The following is a 21,329-nucleotide window of genomic DNA, read 5'->3' as shown; positions in this document are numbered from 1 at the left end:
GAGCACTCCAGGCTCTATTCATTTTCTCCCGAGTAACATTGGGAGGCAGGTGAGCACGACTTGCACTTTATAGATCAGGTCACTGAGACCCAGGCCTGTGAAGGAAGAAGATAAGATTTTTAAATTCCCAATCTCATGCTTGTTCTCACCATATCGTACTAGATGTCCTGTAGAAAAATTGTTACGTGAATGCATTTCATGTCCATTTTCAAAGATCATAGCCAGTGGATAAAAATAGACAGGTAAATGTTCATGAAACATTGAATGCCATCCCCTCTCCCCCCAAATCATGCACTTGACCACAAACAAAGCTTTCAGAAGTTCAGAGAGAAGAAGCAGATTCAGCAGGCACGCTCTAATTACCAGGTGTGCCAGTTAATGCAAATATTTTTCAATAGATGGAGTTACACATATGTTGATATATATGCGATTTGATATGTATGCTATTTTGTTGTCTTGACAGCAAGATTTTAAACTTCATATGTCAAATTTGCTGAAGGTGTTAACATCATAGGTATTATTACACTTAAACATTTCAAATTGTGTGCCATAAAAGCATTTGCGGGAAGTTTTAATTCATTATTTTGAAGAAAAGTGCTGCTGAAAGTTATCATGTACTTCAGGATGCTTATGGTGAACATATTCCACCTCAAGATACTTGTGAATGCTGGTTCAAATGATTTAAAAGGGATGATTTCTATGTGAAAGACAAATAACGTCTAGGCCAACCAAAAAAGTTTGAAGACCAACAATTAGAAGCATTATTGGATGAAGATACATGTCAAACTCAAAAACAACTTGCAGGAAGATTAAATGTTGCTCAGCAAAACAATTTCCAGTCATTTACAAGCAATAGGAAAGGCTTTATAGGAAGGAAAATGAGTGCCACATCAACTGAACAAAAGATAAATAGAAAACCGAAAAGTAATCAGTAAAATGTTGCTTCAGTGGCACAAAAGAAAATCTTTTTTACATCGAATTGTGACTGGCGATGAAAAGTGAATTTATTTTGAGGATTCCAATTGCACAAAATCATGGGTTGATCCAGGTCAACCATCAGCATTGACTGCAAGGTCAAATCTCTAAGGAAAGAAGACAATATTCTGAGTTTGGTGGGATCAGGAAGGTGTTGTGTATTATGAACTTCTAAAACCAGGTGAAACCTTTTATACTGATCGCTACCAACAACAAATAATCAATTTGAACCACATTTTGATCATAAAATGACCAGAATGGGCCGGAAGACACTGAAAAGTAATTTTGCTTCATGATAACGCACCATCACACACTTCAAAACCAGCTAAAGACATGTTAAAAGATCTTGCTGGGAAGTATTAACCCACCCACCATATCCACCAGGCCTTGCTCCTTCAGATTACCACTTGTTCCAATCAATGGCACATGCACTTTCTGAGCAGCACTTCAAAACATATGAAGAAGTAGAAAATTGTGTCTCTGAATGGTTTGCCTCAAAACAAGGAAAGTTCTATTGGGCTGGTTTCCACAAATTACCTGAAAGATGGGGGAAATATGTAGCTAGCAATGGACATTACTTTGAATAAAGCACTTTTGTGTCTGTCTTGAAATTATCATGTTTTCTTTGGTTACAAAATCCACATTACTACTCACTACACCTGGTATGCAATGAGAATAGAAAGGAAAAAGCAAGAAGACTATTGTAAAAACCTTATCCACTTGCAAATTATGAAACATACTCATTGATAACCCTGAAATAAAAAAGGGAAACTAACTCAGCTGGTGTGGCCCAGATATTGAACATGGGCTCAGGAACCAAGAGGTCACTGGTTGGATTCCTGGTCAGGGCACATGCCTGAATTGCAGGCTTGAATCCCAGTTGGGGGCATGCAGGAGGCAGCCAGTTGATGATGTTTCTATCTCTCTATCTATCCCTCTTCTTCTCTCTCTCTCTAAAAGTCAATTAAAACAAATATTTTTTAAAGGGAAACCAGAGAGGAAATTAAAGTTATTGGGAAAGAAATAGGAAAAAAGAACATTTTGTTACTAAAATTTCTAAGCACAATAAAAGCTGTACTCAGAAGAATTTTTTTTATACTTTATTAAAGAATAAAGAAAAATTAGGGCAACTTATTACTCAGTTTAGGAAATAAAGAAGGACAAAAGAAACCTGAAAAGTTAGTAAGAGAGAATTAATAAAGATAAAAGCTGAAATTAAAGGGATGGGGAAAATGGATACATAAATCTAACAGCTCATTCTTTGGAAAGACCAATAAAATAATCCCCTTCTAAGCCCAAGTAAGTAAAAAAACAAGATTGCAAAAAGAATATAAAACAAAGGGGGGTGGGAGGAAGAACTGGTAAAATAAAAACTACAAAATAAGTTTAAATCATTTTGAGATTTGTGTAAATAAACCTGACTTGAAAAGCATTAAAAAAAGATGATTTCTTAGCGAAATATAAATTATCAAAATTGACCCCAGAAGCAGTGGAAACCCTGAAGATACCGATTACCATGGACTAGACTAAAAAAAGGTAATTAAAAAGTTACCACTGAAAAGGACTCAGCACCAGACAGTGTAAGAGTAAACCTTAAAAGACCAAATAATAACAATATTACTTGAACTATTGCAAGCGAGTGATGAAAAACTCGCTGAAGGTGTGGTATACTAGCTAATCCTAAAATAGGATGTACACGCAGGAATACCAGTTTCTGCAAGAGAACTCATGGTATGAAGGGGAAGTTCAGTTGTAGACCCTAGCCATAGTGCAGAGCTGAGAATGGATGTTACTGCCAACGTGGTTAAATAACAATTTGACGGAACTTAGTTTAAACATCATTTTTCTCCACATCTGTTAAGATACGCATACTTAAAGCTACGTTGCTAGAATTAAATGTGGTAGAAATTGCAAAGCCCAAACACCTTACGGGGTCTCAGTACTTTTCATCCATTGGTTCCACCCCCATGGATACCCCTTCAAAACTCCCAGTGCGCACGACAGGGTCCTTTGCAGCCACACCAGTGGCCCATCCCTTCCTGTGCTCACCCCCTTCTCTGGTGACTTTCCCGCTCAGATATCTTGTTTGGGGAACGAGAACAGCATATGCAACGTGTTAACACTTTTCAGATGCCAAGAATGTGCTAGGTGTTATTTGCGAGATAACTTGCCCATTAGATTTATTGTATAAATTAGGCCAAAAACTAACGTGGAAAGAGGAAGCCAATAACCATAGAAAATTTATTATTTTGAATATACTTTAAAAACACACACACACACACACACACAAAACTTTCCTTGAAGATGAAATGTGGTTTCCACTTATGCAGGACTATGAAGTAGAGATTTCTAGAGTTATTTGAAGATGGTCTTTTCTCCACACCTTTTTTGAGTTACATTAAAAAAAAAAAATTGGAATAGTAAAGGCAGCCCTAACTTGGGTTAAGAACGCGGTAAACTTGAAAGCATGAGAGGAGTGGCGGTGATGTTTTTACCAGATTATCCCGTTTTTTCCTCCGATTCCTCCTCTGCATACCACTTCTTCCTTTTCACATGCGTTTTAATATCAGCAAACATCTTCTATGACCTCTCCTCCAGCCCACAGTTTTAAAAGCGAAAATTACTTCAGGCCCTGGGATATGTCCATGAGGGCAAAGGTTGCTTTTGGTTTTCGCCTTTGTGGCATTTCCTTCCTTCCTGGCTTTTTCTCCTTCTCAGTGAGAGAGGCTGTGACCTCTCCATGTGACAGGGGTAATGGTGTTTAGATCTATCAATATGGCTCCTGCGTGGCACACTCATTTGCCCTCGAGAAGCCTGATTCTTTTTCTAATGTCATCCACATGTCTGACCCGGACTGCGAAGGGCTTTGTGCCTGGGGTCACCCCTAACTAGTAGGTCGTTCTCTTAGCTTGCAGCCCTGTAAAGCCACGTGTGACATGCATGCTTCAGGTGAAGCCTGAAGGACACACAGAGGAACCAGACCCTGGCTGTTTGCCTCCTGTTGGCCTCGCTTGTGTTGGGGGTTGGCGTCACCAGCATGGAAACTGATTGGGGGGTCTCGCCCGAGGTTGACAGTGTTAGATGATGGGCCACAACCTACATGTGACAACTGTCTCACTCTTATTTGTGTGTGATGTGAAATGATAAGCCGTGTTTTAGTTCATCTGGCCCCGCCTTTCTTAAACTCTTTTGTGAGGTATTAGATGTGCGATGTAAAAAGGGCCTGAAGTCCAATATGTGTTAGAAATGCTGAATTAAAATTAAAAGAGTTTCTTAGTAAGGCATTTCTCAGAACTGTTAGCCTAAGCATTATGAACTCCAAGTGTGTGTGTTGGGTGTTATTTTCCAAATTTTATTTGATCCAAAATCCCTCTAGGCCAGTGTTTCCCAAACTTTTGACATATGTGTACCCCTTCTATAATTTTCATAACGCTGAGTACCCCTCGTACTCATGAGAACATAGAATTAGGCACAGCTAAGCACGGTGCAGTGCATATCCCCACCAAACTCCGGTGCAACGTGTACCCCCGCCAAACTCTACTCATACCCCTGGAGGTACGCGTACCACACTTTGGGAAACACTGCCCTAGGGTATACTCTAGGACAGGTCTAGGATTATGAAGCTATTGTAATGAAGAACAAGTTTTATGGTTGTGATAAAATATACATGACATAAAATTTACTGTTTTAGCCATATTTAGATGTACGATTCAGTGGCATTAAGTACATTAACAATGTTGTTGTAATTGTTGCTACTATCCATTTTCAGAAATTTTTTTTTAATCATTGCAATTTAAATTGCCATTCTATTGGATATAAAATTGTGGTTTGGGTTCCCACTCTGTTATTGTTTGTTTAATTTCTGATTGAATTTGGACTGGTATGTGATCCCACTGCCATTAACTACACAGTTCCACCAACATGCAGTTTGGACAGCATCCTACAATACTCTATATCCTGTTCAATGACACCCATTGGTCACACATTTGGATGTGGTTAGAATGCCGGATTGTTATAAAAGTTTCTGAATACTAATTTCCAATTCTGCGTTTATCTCATCCTGGCCCATAGTGTGACTACCGCTGCTGTGAGACATGCTGAAGTCATATTTCATATGTCAAATATCTGAGTATTGTGCAATGAGGGATGATAGATGGTTCAAGCCATTTTGTTCTAACATAACTGAAAGCTATTTTTCATTCAATTCCCAAAATGCAATTAGTGAATTATGCTGGAAAACAAACCTGGCAATATAACATAATAATGCTTATGTTGAGTTTCAGTGTTAGTAATTTGGAGACGAGTTCAGTGATATTTTTTGGAGGGAGATAGGCTTTGGAATCTAGACAGCTTTTCCAATAGGCTCCAATCCCAGTTCTTCTGAGATAGCATTGTGGTGCTGACTCTCCTGTGGGCTTCAATGTCAAGTCTTTGAGAAGAGAGGCAGCTGCTACAAGGATGGTCACGAGTCTGGAATCTAGAAAGAGGTTAAATCAAGGTGCTGGAGCCTTTAGGATTAGACACTCTACTTCCCTAACTGTCCTGAGGGGGAAAGTTCCAACTGCTGAACTGGGGAGGGGTTGTGCTTGAGAAAGTTCTTCCAACCGAGTTTGTTAAGTCACTTGTGCCTGCTTCATTCTGCAGTGGGTCCTCCTTGGCCTCAGGCCTGTTCACTTCGGGAAATTGAGGCAGCATTACAGCTCAGTGCACAGATTCTCTCAGAAGAACATCCTTAAAGGAAAACAAAATTTCACCAGCTATGCTTAGAATGCCAACAATGGTGGTAATGATCCTGTATTCTCCTCTGGAAGATCTTTCAGAGAAAAATCCACACCTGGTCCACTTTTGTGAAGGCAGCCAGTGGTGCTGGTTCTGCCTGCCCTGGGCCCCCTTCCTAGGAAATCACATTCTTAGTCTTTTGGAAACTGCTCCCTGACCCTAACCCTCCCTCACCATTGGCTAAAAAATGATTCATGATTTCTTTTACCCCATCCCGTTAGTCACTGTGGAAGGGAGCCTGACCCTAGGCAGGCCAGGGAGGGTCTTTCCTTTTCCTGGGATATTTTTTGAACTGAAAGTGGAAAAGAGAATTAGTCCTGTCAGAGGTGACGATCTGGGTATGAAGGGTATGTGGGAAGCAGGGATCCATGTGGAGAAAAATCTGTGTGCAGTGAGGGCAAGTAAACCATAGGCAGAGCAAGCAGACAAGAGTGACACAGTTGTGGGTTCCAAATACACGAGGCCCTGGTTCCCAGTTGTTTTAAAGAGCCATGGAATCCCCACTCTCCCTGAGGCTGGGAGGAACTGAGCTCTGAAATCTAACAGAGACCTATTTCCATCTGGGCTTCTCTCACGTGCAAATAAGAGTCCTACTCTCACCATGACCCCTTCCTGACCAAAGCACTTAGCACATCGCCTTTCATACAATAAGTATGCAATAAATACCTCTGAAATTTTTTGAAAATGTTCAACCCAAGTTAATAGAGCACAACTGCTGGCTGTTTGATCTTCACTCTAACACACAGTCACCTTTTGCTCCCATTGCTGTCAAAATGTTAACAGATTATTTTCAAAGGCCTTAAATTATCCAACTTTAAATCTTGAAAAAAAATTATTAGATACAGAACTTGGGATCGGTGAAGGGAAAGGATTTAGCGTTTGGGGGCTGATGACATCTGTCTGTTGGAGGGGAAGACGTGAAGGCATGGCGGAGAGATTGAAGAAGGGAAAGGGGGCTTGTAAATCCCCGGATGAGGACCAGGAGAGGGATGCCCAGAAGGATTACCGAGTGGATCCAAGGGGCCCACGGAGGTGGCAGCTCATAAATTGGCAGCAGCTCCAGACCCCATAACAGCACCATCATTTCCAGTAGCACCAGGAGCAGAGCACTGGGGATTTGGGGTTATCAGTCAATAATTCTCCTCTCTTCCCTTCCCAGCTGAGACATAAACACAGGAGTCAGAGATCAAAATATCAGCGTTACTTCTCATGAAACAAATGGGACAGCACAAGGTTTAGAGCTGCAGCCAAGTGGGTTTGCTAATCCGCACTCCTAAATTAAACAAATTTATCCACCCATTCCTAGCACAGCTGGTCAACCGCAGGCCTCCCCCACAGAGAGAGGCCTCTTACCACATGGCAGAGACAGGACACACGTGTCCTCCAGCCAGGCTGTCTTCCACAGAGAGGAAGCCCATAGTGGCTGAGCTGAGCATGCTCCATCTCTCTCCCCTGCTCTCCCATTCCTTTTCTCAAAGCAGCCTTGAGAAGGCACAGTGAGGGGCCACGAGTGCTTCCTTCCAGGTAGAAATATGAGGACAGGTCATACCTGATTGGTTGGATAAGCTGCCAGGCTCATTTCCAAGGCTGATTATTCCATCAGGGCTATTTCCTTTCCTAGTCCTTGCTCCCTAACAGAAACACAGCGAAGTGGGAATGTTGGAGATGCTGGCAAGTACTTGACTAGTCACACTGGCCTGGCCTGGATCATGAAAAGAATTAGGCAACAAGGGGAGAGGGACATGGTCTGAAGGAAGAGGGCAAAGTCTGGAATGAAAGAGCAGAGGATGAAGTGATGAGAGCCCTGGAGGGAGAGGGGCTGAGGCCAAAGAGTAGGATGTTGGAGTTCAAGTTCCACAGGGCAGGTCTGGCTGATGACTATGGTCCTGACACGGAGTGTGTAAGTAAAAACCATTGGAACAGAGGAAGTCAAAGGACTGGGGAGCCAGGTGTTGAACAGGTTGCCCACAGAGAACTTAAAGTCACCTAGAATGTCGACTACCGTAAGCGGTGACGCCGGTGCCAGAGTCCTCCATGATTGAGACAGAAATGAATAAGATAGAAGGTTATTATGGGGAGGGCTGATGGCTCAAACCTCAGATGAGATGAGGATTGTTTGTGAGGTGACAGAGGGGCACGGGAGCCCTGGGACAAGCAGGGAGCCGTACCCGCAGCTTTCCTGAAGGAAACAGTCACCCAACCTTCCTTTGACCTGCCACTCTTTTATCTCAGAATCTTTCCTGCTAAACATTCCGAAAGTGCCTCCGTGTGTGTTCTCCATCATTTTTATTCTACACTGACTTTAGTTTCCTGAAATCTGGTTTTTACCCTGTCATTCCACTGACATTCTCCCAAAAATTCAGTAATACCTAATCAGAAAGCTCATTCATGGATGTCCATTCCTAATAGAAACATCACAGTGGAGAACAGTTATTGTGCCAGTGTTCTATTCTAAACACTTTCCTTATGTTTTCATACTTAATTCCACAGAACAGCCTTATGACATTATGAGTATTCCCATTTTTTTAAATGTATTTTTTAAAATATATTTTCATTGATTTCAGAGAGGAGGAGAAAGAGAAACATCAATGATAAGAGAGAATTATTGGTTGGTTGCCTCCTGCATAGCTCCCACTAGAGATTAAGCCTGCAACCCTGGCAAGTGCCCTGACTGGGAATTGAACCCTGATCTCCTAGTTCACAGGTCAACACTTAACCACTGAGCCATGCCAGCCAAGCTCCCATTTTTAAAAACCATTCATTTATTTATTCTATGCATATTTATTTATTTTTAATACATTTTTATTTCAGAGAGGAAGGGAAAGGGAGAGAGAGAGAAACATTAATGAGAATCCTGCACACCCCCTATTGGGTATCAAGCCTGTAACCCTGGCATGTACTTTTTACTGGAATTGAACCCAGGACCCTCTAGTCCGCAGGCTGACACTCTATCCACTGGGCCAAACAGGCTACGGCTCTATGCATATTTATTGAATGTTTACTTGTTTCAGAGATTGTTTGAATTACTATGTAGGGGGAAAAAAAAAAAAAAAAGGCAGTGCAGAGGCCCTGGCAGGTAACTACCTGGCTTGATTGGGGCCCCACAGGAGTTGTGTGTGGCTGCAGGGAGAGAGGCAGTGGTGGAGAGGGGGTCAGAGAGGTAGTGGGAAGCACATCATGTAGGACCTTGCAGGCCATTCCAAGGACTTAGACTTTCAGAAGAGAAATCTGAGGCCGAGACCAGGCTATTCAGCCAGTCAGTGGGAGAGCTGAGACTGCATTGTTTGGTGCTGGACACATAATGCTCCCTGCACAGTGCTCTCACTTGGCTTCCCCGGTAGGCTTGCCTGCTTCCTCTCCGGCACTTCTTTGCTTCAGGCACCAGGGGCTCCCCATCCTCTAACCATCCTTCGATGTCGGTATTCTGCCTGGTCTGCTTCAGTCTCTCTTGTTCTGTCTGGACTCTCCTGGCAATACCATGCTCTCTCCAATGTCTGCTGCGGGTGCATTCTGGTAAATTCCAAACTTGCTTACTCTGTTGGGGTCTCCCTTCTGAGCCCCAGACACACATATAAGCTCCCAATTAGCCATAGCTCTTTGAATACTAATGTCCCAAGCTTATTATTACCCTTTCCTAAAAAGCTCCCTCCATTCCTGCAGATGAGTCTCCATGGCTAAGATCCCTCGCATCAGCCCAAGCCCCCTCCACCTCCTAATCCTCTACTCCCACATCCACTCAGCATGCTCCGATTGCTTCTGTCTAGATTCAGGCTTCCACATCTCTCCCTGGGCTCCCGTAATAATCTCTTGAACAGACCCTCTCTGCCTGTTGGATCTCTCTTGCTAACACCCGGCGTGTTCTCCGAAAATAACAGTCAGATCCCAGGACTGCTCTTGTGCTCATCAACCGGTCTTGGTTACCCACCGCCCAGAGAACAGTCCACATTCTCCTCGGCAGGGCTCTCATGGCCCTCCCAAAGCTAACCTCTCATCGTTTTGTTCACCTCCCCAACCTTGCTTTCTCCTGCTGCCACCGCTACGCTTCTGCTCACTTTACACCCATAAAAGTTTTTCTTCTTCAAGCAGCCGCCCCACTGCCACCCTCTGGGTTAAACCTCCCCAGAGTTCCCCCCACAGAACCAGCCGCCCTGCCCCTGCCTCTCAGCAGAAGGCCTGGTATCCTCATTAAGAGCTCCCGGCAAACACAAATGCCTTGGAAGTCTGGCGAGTGCCGACTGTGGCTGGGTGTCGGCCAAGCTCAGCTGGAACCCATGCAGGCCGGGAGAGCAACCGTGAACACACGGCAGGTACAGGAAATCCCTGAATTCTATTAATTGTGGGGGAAATTCCTGGAGATATTTTGGTAATATATTCCTTCGGTTCTGAATTTCATAATTGCATTTCTGACAAAGGGAGATTGTTTACTTCACACGCAGAAAACCAAACAAAAAGCCATGTTTCAAAAAGCTTTCACAGAAAAGTAACATTAGTCCAAACAGAAAGGTAACATTGGGACTGGTTTCTGATTTTCAAGAAAAAAAACTGGGTCCTCTGAGATATACTTGCAAATCTTTCTGACAGATCAGAATTCTTAATAAGATTTTTCCAGTAAATATTTATTTTTTTAATATATATATATCTTTTTACAGAGAGGAAGGGGGAGGGAGAGAGAGTTAGAAACATCGATGAGAGAGAAACATCGACCAGCTGCCCCCTGCACACCCCCTACTGGGGATGTGCCCGCAACCAAGGTATATGCCCTTGACGAGAATCGAACCTGGGAGCTTTGAGTCCGCAGGCCGACACTCTATCCATGAAGACAAACCAGTCAGGGCCAAAGTAAACATTTATTATAGAAAATGAATGAAAGTAATAAATTCACTAGATGTAATTAATTCCAGTTTTCATTTTGACATTTCCACCTATTCTTTTCATTTATAGAAAGTATATGGATACTCTATACATCTTGTATTTTATTATTTTATTTTATTTTCTAATCCTCACCCGAGGATATTTTTTCATTGATTTTTAGAGAGAGTGGAAGAGAGAGGGAAAGACAGACATAAGTATCGATGTGAGAGAAACACATCAATTGGTTGCTTCTTGCACAAGCCCCAACCAGGGCTCGGGCCACGGAGGAGCCTGCAGCCAAGTACATGCGCTTGACTGGAACTGACCCTGGATCCTATGGTCCGCAGACCTATGCTCTATCCACTGAGCCAAACCGATGAGGGCCACATTGCATTCACATTCCTAGCGGCACAGGCATTTGGATTCAACTGAATCTCAAATGAGCATTTCCTTCATTTTCTGTGAACTCCACTTCCTCCATCTTGTTGGCCTTTTCCTACTGGTGTTAAAGGAAATAAAGCCAAAGAGAACAGGCAGAGAAGGGGGTTTCCCGCTGCCTGTGTGGTTTCTCTAGAGAAACACTAAGTACCAGTGCCTTCTTAGAACCGGAACCTGTTCGTTACTCCGCAGTGATGAAGGAAAGAGACACCCTTTCGGGTTGGAAGTGACAGCTGCCGAAAGGGAAAGTAGCACGCAGGTCCTTGCTTGCCTTCTGAGGACAAGGGGGAGGTGGCCTGGATGAGGCAGGGATGTGGGGGGCTGCACTGGAATGAATTTCTGACTCCCCTCCCTCTTGCCCTTTCCTCCCATGGCACTGCCTTGGGCAGGGAAGCCTTTTCTCTGGCCTCTGGAACCCTCCATCCGACTACAGCTACAGCCAAGAGGGGCGTGTGGTTGGCATTTCTGAATGTAATTTGAAATGTTGTTCTGCTCAGCAGTTAGGTTCCATAATGTAATTATCACTCTCCTTCAGGGACAGTTTGGACTAAGTAGGCTTTTCTGGTCTAAACTGGGAACCATTATGTAAGATTATTTCTCTAGGATAATTACAAATGACGACTTACAGGCAGTTACCTTACAAGTGGACTTCTGGTACATAGCCTGTGCCTACATTTGAAGCTGCCTGTGTAAATGTACCAAATTGACAGTTAATAATAGTTACTAAACAAAAACACCAACTACATGTGTTTTGTTTTGTTTTATTTTGTTTCCTTTTTGCCATCTCCCTGACAAGGGCTATAAATACATACTGTTTTTCATGAGTGGATAAACTGTTCTTCATCTTGCCTTCCATGACCTGAGTTGACAAGAATCTACTCTGTTTCCCAGAAAATAAGACAGTGTCTTATATTAATTTTTTCTCCCAAAGTTGCGCTAGGTCTTATTTTCAGGGGATGTCTTATCTTTCCATCTGCTAGGTCTTATTTTCGGAGGCTGTCTTATTTTCAGGGAAACATGGTATGTGTGTGTGTGTGTGTGTGTGTGTGTGTGTGTGTGTATATATATATATATATATATATATATATATATATATATATATATATATATATAAAAGCCCTGCAACAGTTACATAGAACAACCGGTTGCTATGACACGCACTGACCACAAGGGGACAGACTCTCAATGCAGGGGCTGCCCCCTGGTGGTCAGTGAGCTCCCACAGTGGAAGCACCGCTCAGCCAGAAGCCAGGCTCATGGCTGGCAAGCGCAGCAGCAGCAGCAGCAGCGGCAGGAGCCTCTCCTGCCTCCGAGGCAGCACTAAAAGAGTGGTGAGCCAAGCAGTAAGGAGCGAGCAGACAGGTGGTTAGGCGTGAGGGGTTCTGGATTGCGAGAGGGCACAGGCCAGGCTGAAGGATCCCTCTTCACCTGCACAAATTTCGTGCATTGGGCCTTTAGTGTCATAATAATAACTTCTATATGAGTGTCCCAGAAAGTACCAGACACTAGGCTGTGTTCCTACTATGTGTTTTCTGTAATTCTGATGTCCCTGATAGGTTTATAGCATCCCCCACCTCCCAGAATAGAAATTTAAGGCTCAAAATGGTTAGGAGCTATGCCCAAGGTCACTTAGCTAATAATAAATAAGGCTGGGTGGGACTCTACCTAGAGTCCTTCTGATCCAAAGCTGTTATGCTGTGTTCCTTTGATACATTTGTTGTTCTCTTGTTTCCATTGTCTAATTTGAAGTCATAACTCTGTTTCTATGTATCTTGAACTAGTCCAGCTACTTAATGGATCATGAAATTAATCTTGAAGATAAGAGACTCTTTTTTTTTTTATAAGTCCTTATTCTTTTACCTATTAGGAATTTGTTGTTTTGTTGTTGTTGTTGTTTCATTCTTTTGAATACTTAGAACTTAGTACTTACTTGATTTTAAATATTTAGTAAGTTCCCACTATATGCTAAGGACTCTGCTACACTCTGAAGATAAAGATCCTCCTGGGCCTGCCTTCCTGCATCTTGTCTTTGGGGTGAGGTGGGAGGGAAGTGAAATACAAGGTCTTATTCAGGGAAAAGGTCCTGTGGAGGGTGGAAAGCGCAGACCTCAATCCCAGGCCCTGGGGAATATTTTCATACACACTGCGGGCCCACAGGTTAATGAAATGGGAAACCACAGGGCCCAGGAGGAGGAGGAATTAATGCATGCTAGTTACACAAACAGCAGTATAAATCCATATATTCATATGAGCCTAGCACAAAATGGACTCTGTTAGGAACTGTACGTTACACATCTGTGTTGGATGGAGACTCGTGTTACCGTGTTTCCCGGTTAGCCAGAAATGGTCACTTTCCATCAGCAGTACTTAAACATTTACCTCAGTGACTTGGCAATAGTTGTCTCGGAGGTGACTGAGTTTTTCCCTTGGATTTTATGAAACTGGCTTTGCTAGTGAAGTTGTAATTCTATGTAGTTGAATACATTTCTACAAATGTAAAAAACTTTTTCCAAAATTTTTTTTTTTTAATTTCAAATGTACAGAGAAGTCCAAAGAATAGCATGGTGTGTGCCTGCATAACCATTTACCTACAACAGGGCCGGTGGGCTTCACTCTGGGCCCAATAAAGTGTGTGGGAGTACGGGCCCTCCCGTTTATTTGTAAATTGTCTTGCTACAAAACAGAGGTGAGTCTCAGCCAGAGACCACCACAGGCCCACAAAGCCATGCTTACTATCTGGCCCTCTGCAGAAAATGTTTCCCAGTCTCTGATGTAGATTCACTAATTATTGATCTTTTGCTATATTTGCTATATCTCCTTTTCCATGTCGAGCCCATATTCATTCATTCTCTCTCTCTCTCTCTCAAATATATATACATGCACACAAATACATTTTTTTGCCATAAACCATTTGTAATTTTGTTACAGACATTATGATAACTCATCCCTAATAATTCCTATACTTGCTTAAAAATAAAGGCATTCTCCTTGGCTGGTTAGCTTAATTGGTCGGAGCATCATCCCGATATGCCAAGGTTACAGGTTAGATTTACAGTCAAGTCACGTATATATAAGAAGCAACCAATGAGTGCATAAATAGGTGGAACAACAAATCAATGTCTCTCTTCTCTCCCTCTTCTTCTTTCTCTAAAATCAATCAGTCAATCAATCAATCAGTTGAGGCATTCTCTCATATAACCATAATCTCATCATCATCATGTCTAAGAAAATTAACATTCATTCAAAACATCATATAACACATAGGCCATATCTAAATTGGACTTTTATAGCCTCAATTACTTTTTCATTTTGGATCAAGGATTCAGTCAAAGCTCATAGATCATGTTCAGTCATCATGTGTCTTTAATATCCAACTTTACTTTTCATGACATTGACTTTTTTAAAACTCTTAAAGAACTTCTTTTGAAGCCCTACAAAATCATAATAGGTTTGTAATAACATTACATTAGTAAGAGTTGGAAAGAGTGGTCACTGTCATAAATCAGTGTCTTCCATTTCTCCCTTGGAAATGAGCTGCTGTTGTACTGCTTGGCTTCTGAAACTAAAACACTAATATGTGCGTTTTGCTTGGAATTGTAAATGTGGAAAAATTGCCGTGTGAAGAGCAGGGCAGCTGGGAATTTGCGAGTTGCATTTTATATAATTAAAGGCACAGTGCTTCCTGCCTGCTCCGGTGGCGGCCCCTGTTAGCTCTTGGCTGGAGGGTTCTTCCTTCTGGCTTTTCTCCTGACTGGGGTCTGGCTCCCATCCAGCGTCATTAGGTTGCAGCAAGAAGTTGGAAGGAGACCTGCAGTTATTTAAATCTCCCAGCCCAAATTGGTCAGCCTGGCTGGGAACACAGCGCTTTTGTGCTTGCAGTCTGTGCGCTGAATACAGCGTGATCCTCAGACATGCATTTGGGCATCTGGGTATGCATGCGAAAACATGCCTCCTCACCTTTCTTGAAAACAAGAGATGCTCCACTCATGTGCTTCCTATGGAACCACATGGTAGTTACAGGTCTAGTCCTTTTATTGTGCTTGCAAATGATTCCTAGAGAGTACCAGGACACACCCTTTGCTTTGCTCTATGCTGGAAGCCGTCACAGCTCACAGACCAACCAGAACTAGGACCTAGAAATAGGTATCCAACCAGTTGAATGCCTTAGGAAAAAACTTACCTGAACATAGATAAATCTTTGGACATGGGAGGGAACATAGAAAAACTCCAAGGAGAAATTTGATCGTTTTAAAATGTGCAAGGTAATTGAAGGAGAGATTGGTCAGGTATAGATGACTTCAGTATATATATATCTCCATTGTCAGTCTATAAGAGGCCTTCTGAATGACACAGGTCTTATGACTGATGGCCCATCTTGCCTGCTGAAAAAAATCCAGGGACACCAGAAAGAACACATACTGGGAAGGGCCATGGCGGAAAGTGAGACTCTGGTCTCTTCTCATTGGTTTCTCTGTCTCCTATCTTGTTCTTTTTAAGTCCTTCCTTCACCCTGTCTACCTATCCAACCATCTTCTTCTGCTGCGGATCCAGGCATTCATTTCTCAGATGCCAGCCCCTCTGTGACTTCCACAGCCTGCCTTCCATGGTTTTCAAGGCCCTCTTTGAGCAGCCCTCAACTCTGTAGCATCATCTTCCTTTGGTGCTGACCTCAGATTTTATGCTTGAGTTCCTCACGTATGCCATATTGTTTTGCATCTCCATCCTTTGTTGGCGGTATGAACTTAGACAAGTTAATAGTTCTGTGCCTCCAACTGCTCATCTGAAAATGAGGATGAAAGCTCTTGGGAAAATGCTTAGCATATAAAAAGAGCTAAATAAATATTAGCTGTTTATTGCTATTGCCCTTGTTGTTTTGAGCCTGGGTATATTAATCTTCTTTATTGCTTCATTTAAAATTACTACAAATTTAGCGTCCATTGAAATCAACACCCAATTATCATCTTAGGTTCTGCAGTCAGAAGTATGGTCATGGCATGATGGGTTCTCTGCTTAGGATCTCACAGGGCTGAGATCATGGTACTGGTGGAGGCTGAGGTCCTAGTTTAGCTTCATCCAAGCCTCTCCAAGCTCATGTGGTTGTTGACAGAATGCATCTCCTTACAGCTTTAAAACACATGGCCACCTGAGTTTACCTGCCTCTAAAAGCTCCCCTGAGTAGGTTAGACCCAATCAGATGATCTTTCCTTTGATTAACTCAAAGCGAACTGGTTACTAACATAGCCACAGAGTGATGGATAGCTCCTGACATTTATGGTTCCACTGGCATTCAAGGGGAGGGGACCATACAGGATATGTATACTAGAGGGTGGGATTCTTGGGGGTCATCTTAGAATCCTGCCTACACACTGGATAGTTGGGAAGACCTCTGCTTTCTGTTTGCTTTGTTGAACTGCACTTGGGTGAATACATGATTCAGTAACTACCACCATCATTTCAGACTTTTGTAGCATCTTTCTTTTTTTTTTTTTTAATATATTTTATTGATTTTGTACAGAGAGGAAGGGAGAGAGATAGAGAGCTAGAAACATCGATGAGAGAGAGTCATCGATCAGCTGCCTCTTGCACACCCCCTACTGGGGATATGCCCGCAACCAAGGTACATGCCCTTGACCGGAATCGAACCCAGGACCTTTCAGTCCCTAAGCCGACGCTCTATCCATTGAGCCAAACCGGTTTCGGCTGTAGCATCTTTCTTATAGTGTTCAGATGGATTCACATGATCTGGCTTATGGACCCAACCTTTATCATTCCTCTCCTATAACTTTCACTCATTCACAAGACCAGCTAGCTCATTGGAAGTCTCTCAGGAAGAGAACAGAATCCAGTGAACCTGCTGCTAACACCCCAGACTACCAAAAGGATGGCCCACAACTAAAATCCCTTCCAAAGCAATTTGTTCATTTTTAATGACTCGCAACAGATGATGACCAGAACCCTCCTTAATTGTCAATGGTACCTGCTACTCCGCCAGTTCAAAGTATATTTGTACCTGTGAGAGGCCATTTTCACTAGGAAGGTCTTTTGCATTATTTTCAAAGGCTTTCCTTGCTCCTTCCATCTACCCAGTTAAGTTTAGATTTTTCCCATTTAATTCCATTTATGTTCACAAAAAGGTATTAGCAGTGAAAACCAACTGATAAAGAATGTATTTTAGAAGATCAATTAAAAGACAACACTCATTGAAGATGACACTCTGGCACTAAAACCAATTTTTAATATAAATTTTGAACCAGATTCTAGGCAATAAGATATGGACAAAACTTTACAATAGGGAATATCTGGTTTTGGGTAGGGTTCCTCCAAAAGATGCTAGGTTCTGCTTTTCAATGATATTACACTTGCAGTTTTATAAAATTGTGTTAAGGTAAAGGGGAAAATTCAATTTGACATGTCTGTAGGTTTAAAAGTTTGACATGTCTGCTTACTCCAGTATATCCTAACAAAGTATGACTTTTTTTAATCCAGCAAGCCAGGATTTAGACCTGACTCTTGCTGCCTTCATGACTGCCAACCTTCCAGTAATTTGGACTATTAAAGAGAATGGGCTGGTTCATTAAGATAAAATAAAATAATACATACTTGAATTTCTTTTCTTCCTCCCAGGACAATATCATCTTATTCTTGAGAGGTTGTAAAGAGCTCGGCCTTAAAGAATCTCAACTTTTTGACCCTAGTGACCTTCAGGATACATCCAACAGGGTAGCAGTCAAGTAAGTAATGCACGATTTATGTTTTAGGGAAACCCATTCATGGTTTGATTTGTAGTTTTGTGATGATGTTTTAAGCTTTAAGAGACAGAGAATTGGGCATGCCTCATAAAATAAAAACGTAAAGATAAAAATCAGGCTTTTAAATCAAGACACATTGACCTTTCCCTCTATGTATAAGCTTTCATTCTGATTAAATAGAATTTTTTAAAATGCAAGTATCACTCTTACAGAATTAGAATGTTAAAGAGAAGGAGAAAAAATATTAGGTGAAATTTAAAGGAGGGGAAGGCAAGAGAGAAATATGCACAGAATCTGTGTGTATTCGACAAAAACTTTTATTGGCTCCATTTGGGTATTTGAATAGGCTCTTGGAAGACTGCAAACTTGGTAAACAGATCTCAACTCTGTTTATTATGCAAAGAGCACAATAGATCATGGAGAAATCTCTTCTTCTTTTACATTTGTAACTGTTTTCTCATATGTGTCAATGATCAAATTCTTTGAAGATGGATCATTGGCCATTTAGCTATTGTTGACTGTATCTACTCAATGAGCCATGTTTGGGCCAAAGAATTCTTGGGAAAGAATGTCAAAGTAAAAGAAAAGGCAATGTGTTTCTCTGTAAAGAAATAGATTGTGACCAGCATAATGAAAAAAAAAGTCATTATGACTCTACAAATTTCACATAAAACATTTTTCACTTTAGTCAAAGAATATATGGCATGGATATACTTTATTAATAACCTTAATTACATGGGAAGAATCTGTGGATTGGCTGCACTTATGGGTTATTTTATCATAGAGGAACAGAAAAGGGGAGAAAAGCCAAAATTCAGAGCTGTTAATTTTACACCATTTGACAGTATTGATTTTTTTTTTTTTCAGTGATGGGGGAAAATGGAAACTACTGAATGAAATCCAGTTAGGAAATTATATTGGATTTTATTATTTGCGATGGGAAATAAGGGGGATTCAGCCATGATTGATTACATAAAAATTACTTCTCTGTTGTTAATGTGTCATTCTTTAATATTTCTATAGGAAAATGTTGGTTAAGGACAAAAATAACAGAATAAAAATTATGATACTTGAATGTGGAAACCACCATAAACCTCATCTCAGTCATAATATGCTCCATTTGTTATTGTACCTAGCCTCTATAAATCACTGTTCACTTTAGGAAATTGTTTCAGGTTCTGCCTCATCTCACATTTTATATTTTCACCTGGTGGCAAGTGACCAAAAACAATATTAACTGTGCAACATCATAATAATTAGTCACACACATATTGCTTGGGGGAAAGTTTGCTTTGACATATTTATTCATTTATTAGAGCTACTTTAAATCAATGTTACTAAACCAGGAGAATTCTGAGATTGGTTTTAGAAATGCAGAACTCTTAGCACCTTTCTTGTTACCGGGGGGGGGGGGGGGGGGGGGGGGGGGGGGTCAGAAAATTGGGTGTTTAGTCCTCCATCTGCTTCTCTCTAGTTCTGTAATCCTAGGCAAGTGCCCTTGTTTCAATAGGGTTTTCCTTGAAAAAAAAAAAGTTTTTATTGATTTCAGAGAAAGAAAGAGAGAGGGAGGAAGAGAAGGCAACATCAATGATAAGAGAGAATCATTGATCAGCTGCCTCCTGCACGCCTCCTAGTGGGGATCAAGCCCACAACCCAGTCATGTGACATGACCTGACCAGTGATTGAACCATGTGCCCCTGGTTCATGGGTCGATGTTCAACCACTGAGCCGTACCGGTTGAGCTATCTTTTCATCTATAAAATGAAATTGGACAGATGTTTTCTCAGGTACAATTCTAGCTAATTTTTTTCAGTACAGATCTGAGAAGACAGTTAACCAACTTTTGAAAAAAGGAGACTTTAATCAAAAGGCACAGTAAGCAACCTAAAGAGGGAAAGTCACTTAGACCAATTGTACACACACATAGTCCCTTCTCAGTTACTGTCACATCTTCCCCTTCTTTTCTCTGTCCTTTTCTTTATCTTTCCCTCTGCTTCTTTTCCTCCTCTTCCCTTCCCTGTGCTTCCCTTTGCTTTTTTATCTGGTCTTTCAGTCTATCTTCCCTTTTATATTTCTTCTACCTATTTTCTCCCCTTTTTAATTTTTTTTGTCACTTGAGCATTCATACTCTCTTTAGGCAATATTCCATCATACTCTCCTATGACACTATCGGTTTTCACTCATTCATCTAACCCACATGTGTCAAACACAAGGCCCGCGGGCCAAATCCGTCCCGCCAGGCCTTGCAATGTGGCCTGCACCGCGCTGTCATCACTGCACTCCGCTGCGTTTCCATCACAATGACAGTTTATGACTGTTCAGTAAACCATTCGGCCCGCGATTTAGGCTGGATTTTAGATTTTGGCCCCTTTTCTGATTGAGTTCGACACCCCTAATCTAACCAGTCTTTACTGAGCAGCTATTCTGTGCCATATACTTTCCAGTCACAAGAGTACCGGAATGATGAATACCTCCTGTTCACATGGAATTTATTCCCAGTATCAACAAATGAGAAATAACTAAGTAAATAAAAAAGATAATTACAAGAAGCAATAAGTGCTGAGGAAAAAATAGATAATGTAAAGGAGAGTGACTATTACACAAATGGATATATCAAATCACTATGTTGTAAACCTTAAACATATACAGTGTTATATGTCAATTGTAGTGCAATAAAACTACAAGGAGGGGAGAAAAGAAGAAGAAAGATAGTAATAAGTCCAGATATAGTCAAGAATAGCCTCTCTGAAGAGACAGCATGTCACCTGTGGGCTGAGACATGAATGGGAAGCAAGAACCAGCCAAGCAAAGGTCTATAAGGCATAGAGAGTAGAAGAAAGGCTGGGGAGAGGAAGTCAACTTGATGCTTAAAAAGCAAAGTAGCCAGCCCTAGTCATTTTGGCTCAGTAGATAGAGTGGCAGTTCACGAGTTTGATTCTGGTCAAGGGCACATTCCTGGGTTGCAAGCTTGATCTGGGGCAGTGGTCAGCAAACTGCGTTTCAAGAGCCACATGCAGCTCTTTGGCCCCTTGAGTTTTTAGCAAAGGCCAGCTTAGGAGTACATTAATTAAGTTAATAACGATGTACTACCTATATAGTTAAAGTTTTAAAAAAAAAATGTGTCTCTCAAAAGAAATTTCAATCATTGTACTATTGATATTTGGCTCTGTTGACTAATGAGTTTGCTGATCATTGATCTGGGATATCCCTGGCCCGGACAGGGCACATGTGGGAGGCAACCAATCAATGTGCCTCTCTCACATCGATGTTTCTCTCTGTGTGTCTCTCCCCCTCCCTTCCACTCTCTCTAAAAAAATCAATGGAAAAAATATCCTCAAGTGAAGATTAACATCAAAGAAAAGTAGCCAGTGTGGTAAAAGGGTACTGAGCAAGGCTGAGTGTGATGTGAGGGGCAGTCCGCAAGCCCGGTAGGATCCTGAACTTGGGATACTTACAGAGAAAATGTTTTATTTCACTGAATTTAGAACAGAAATAATTTTATATGAAGATTATGCCATAAATTCATTGACAGTACTT

General features: G+C 41.7%; 1 protein-coding gene across 11 annotated transcripts in view; it reads left to right on the top strand.

Moving 5' to 3' along the window:
* The window catches only part of LIMCH1 (LIM and calponin homology domains 1), a 318,118-nt gene that overhangs the window by 204,024 nt on the left and 92,765 nt on the right, over window positions 1-21,329 (top strand). For all 11 annotated transcript variants that reach the window (XM_036417635.2, XM_045573069.1, XM_045573073.1 and 8 more), the window contains exon 4: window positions 17,668-17,774. In XM_036417635.2, the coding sequence (XP_036273528.1) occupies window positions 17,668-17,774 (107 nt within the window). The remainder of the gene's footprint in view (window positions 1-17,667; window positions 17,775-21,329) is intronic.

This window comes from Pipistrellus kuhlii, unplaced genomic scaffold, assembly GCF_014108245.1.
Source record: "Pipistrellus kuhlii isolate mPipKuh1 unplaced genomic scaffold, mPipKuh1.p scaffold_m20_p_1, whole genome shotgun sequence".
NCBI lineage: Eukaryota > Metazoa > Chordata > Mammalia > Chiroptera > Vespertilionidae > Pipistrellus > Pipistrellus kuhlii.
This window is presented reverse-complemented; position numbering and strand designations above follow the sequence as displayed.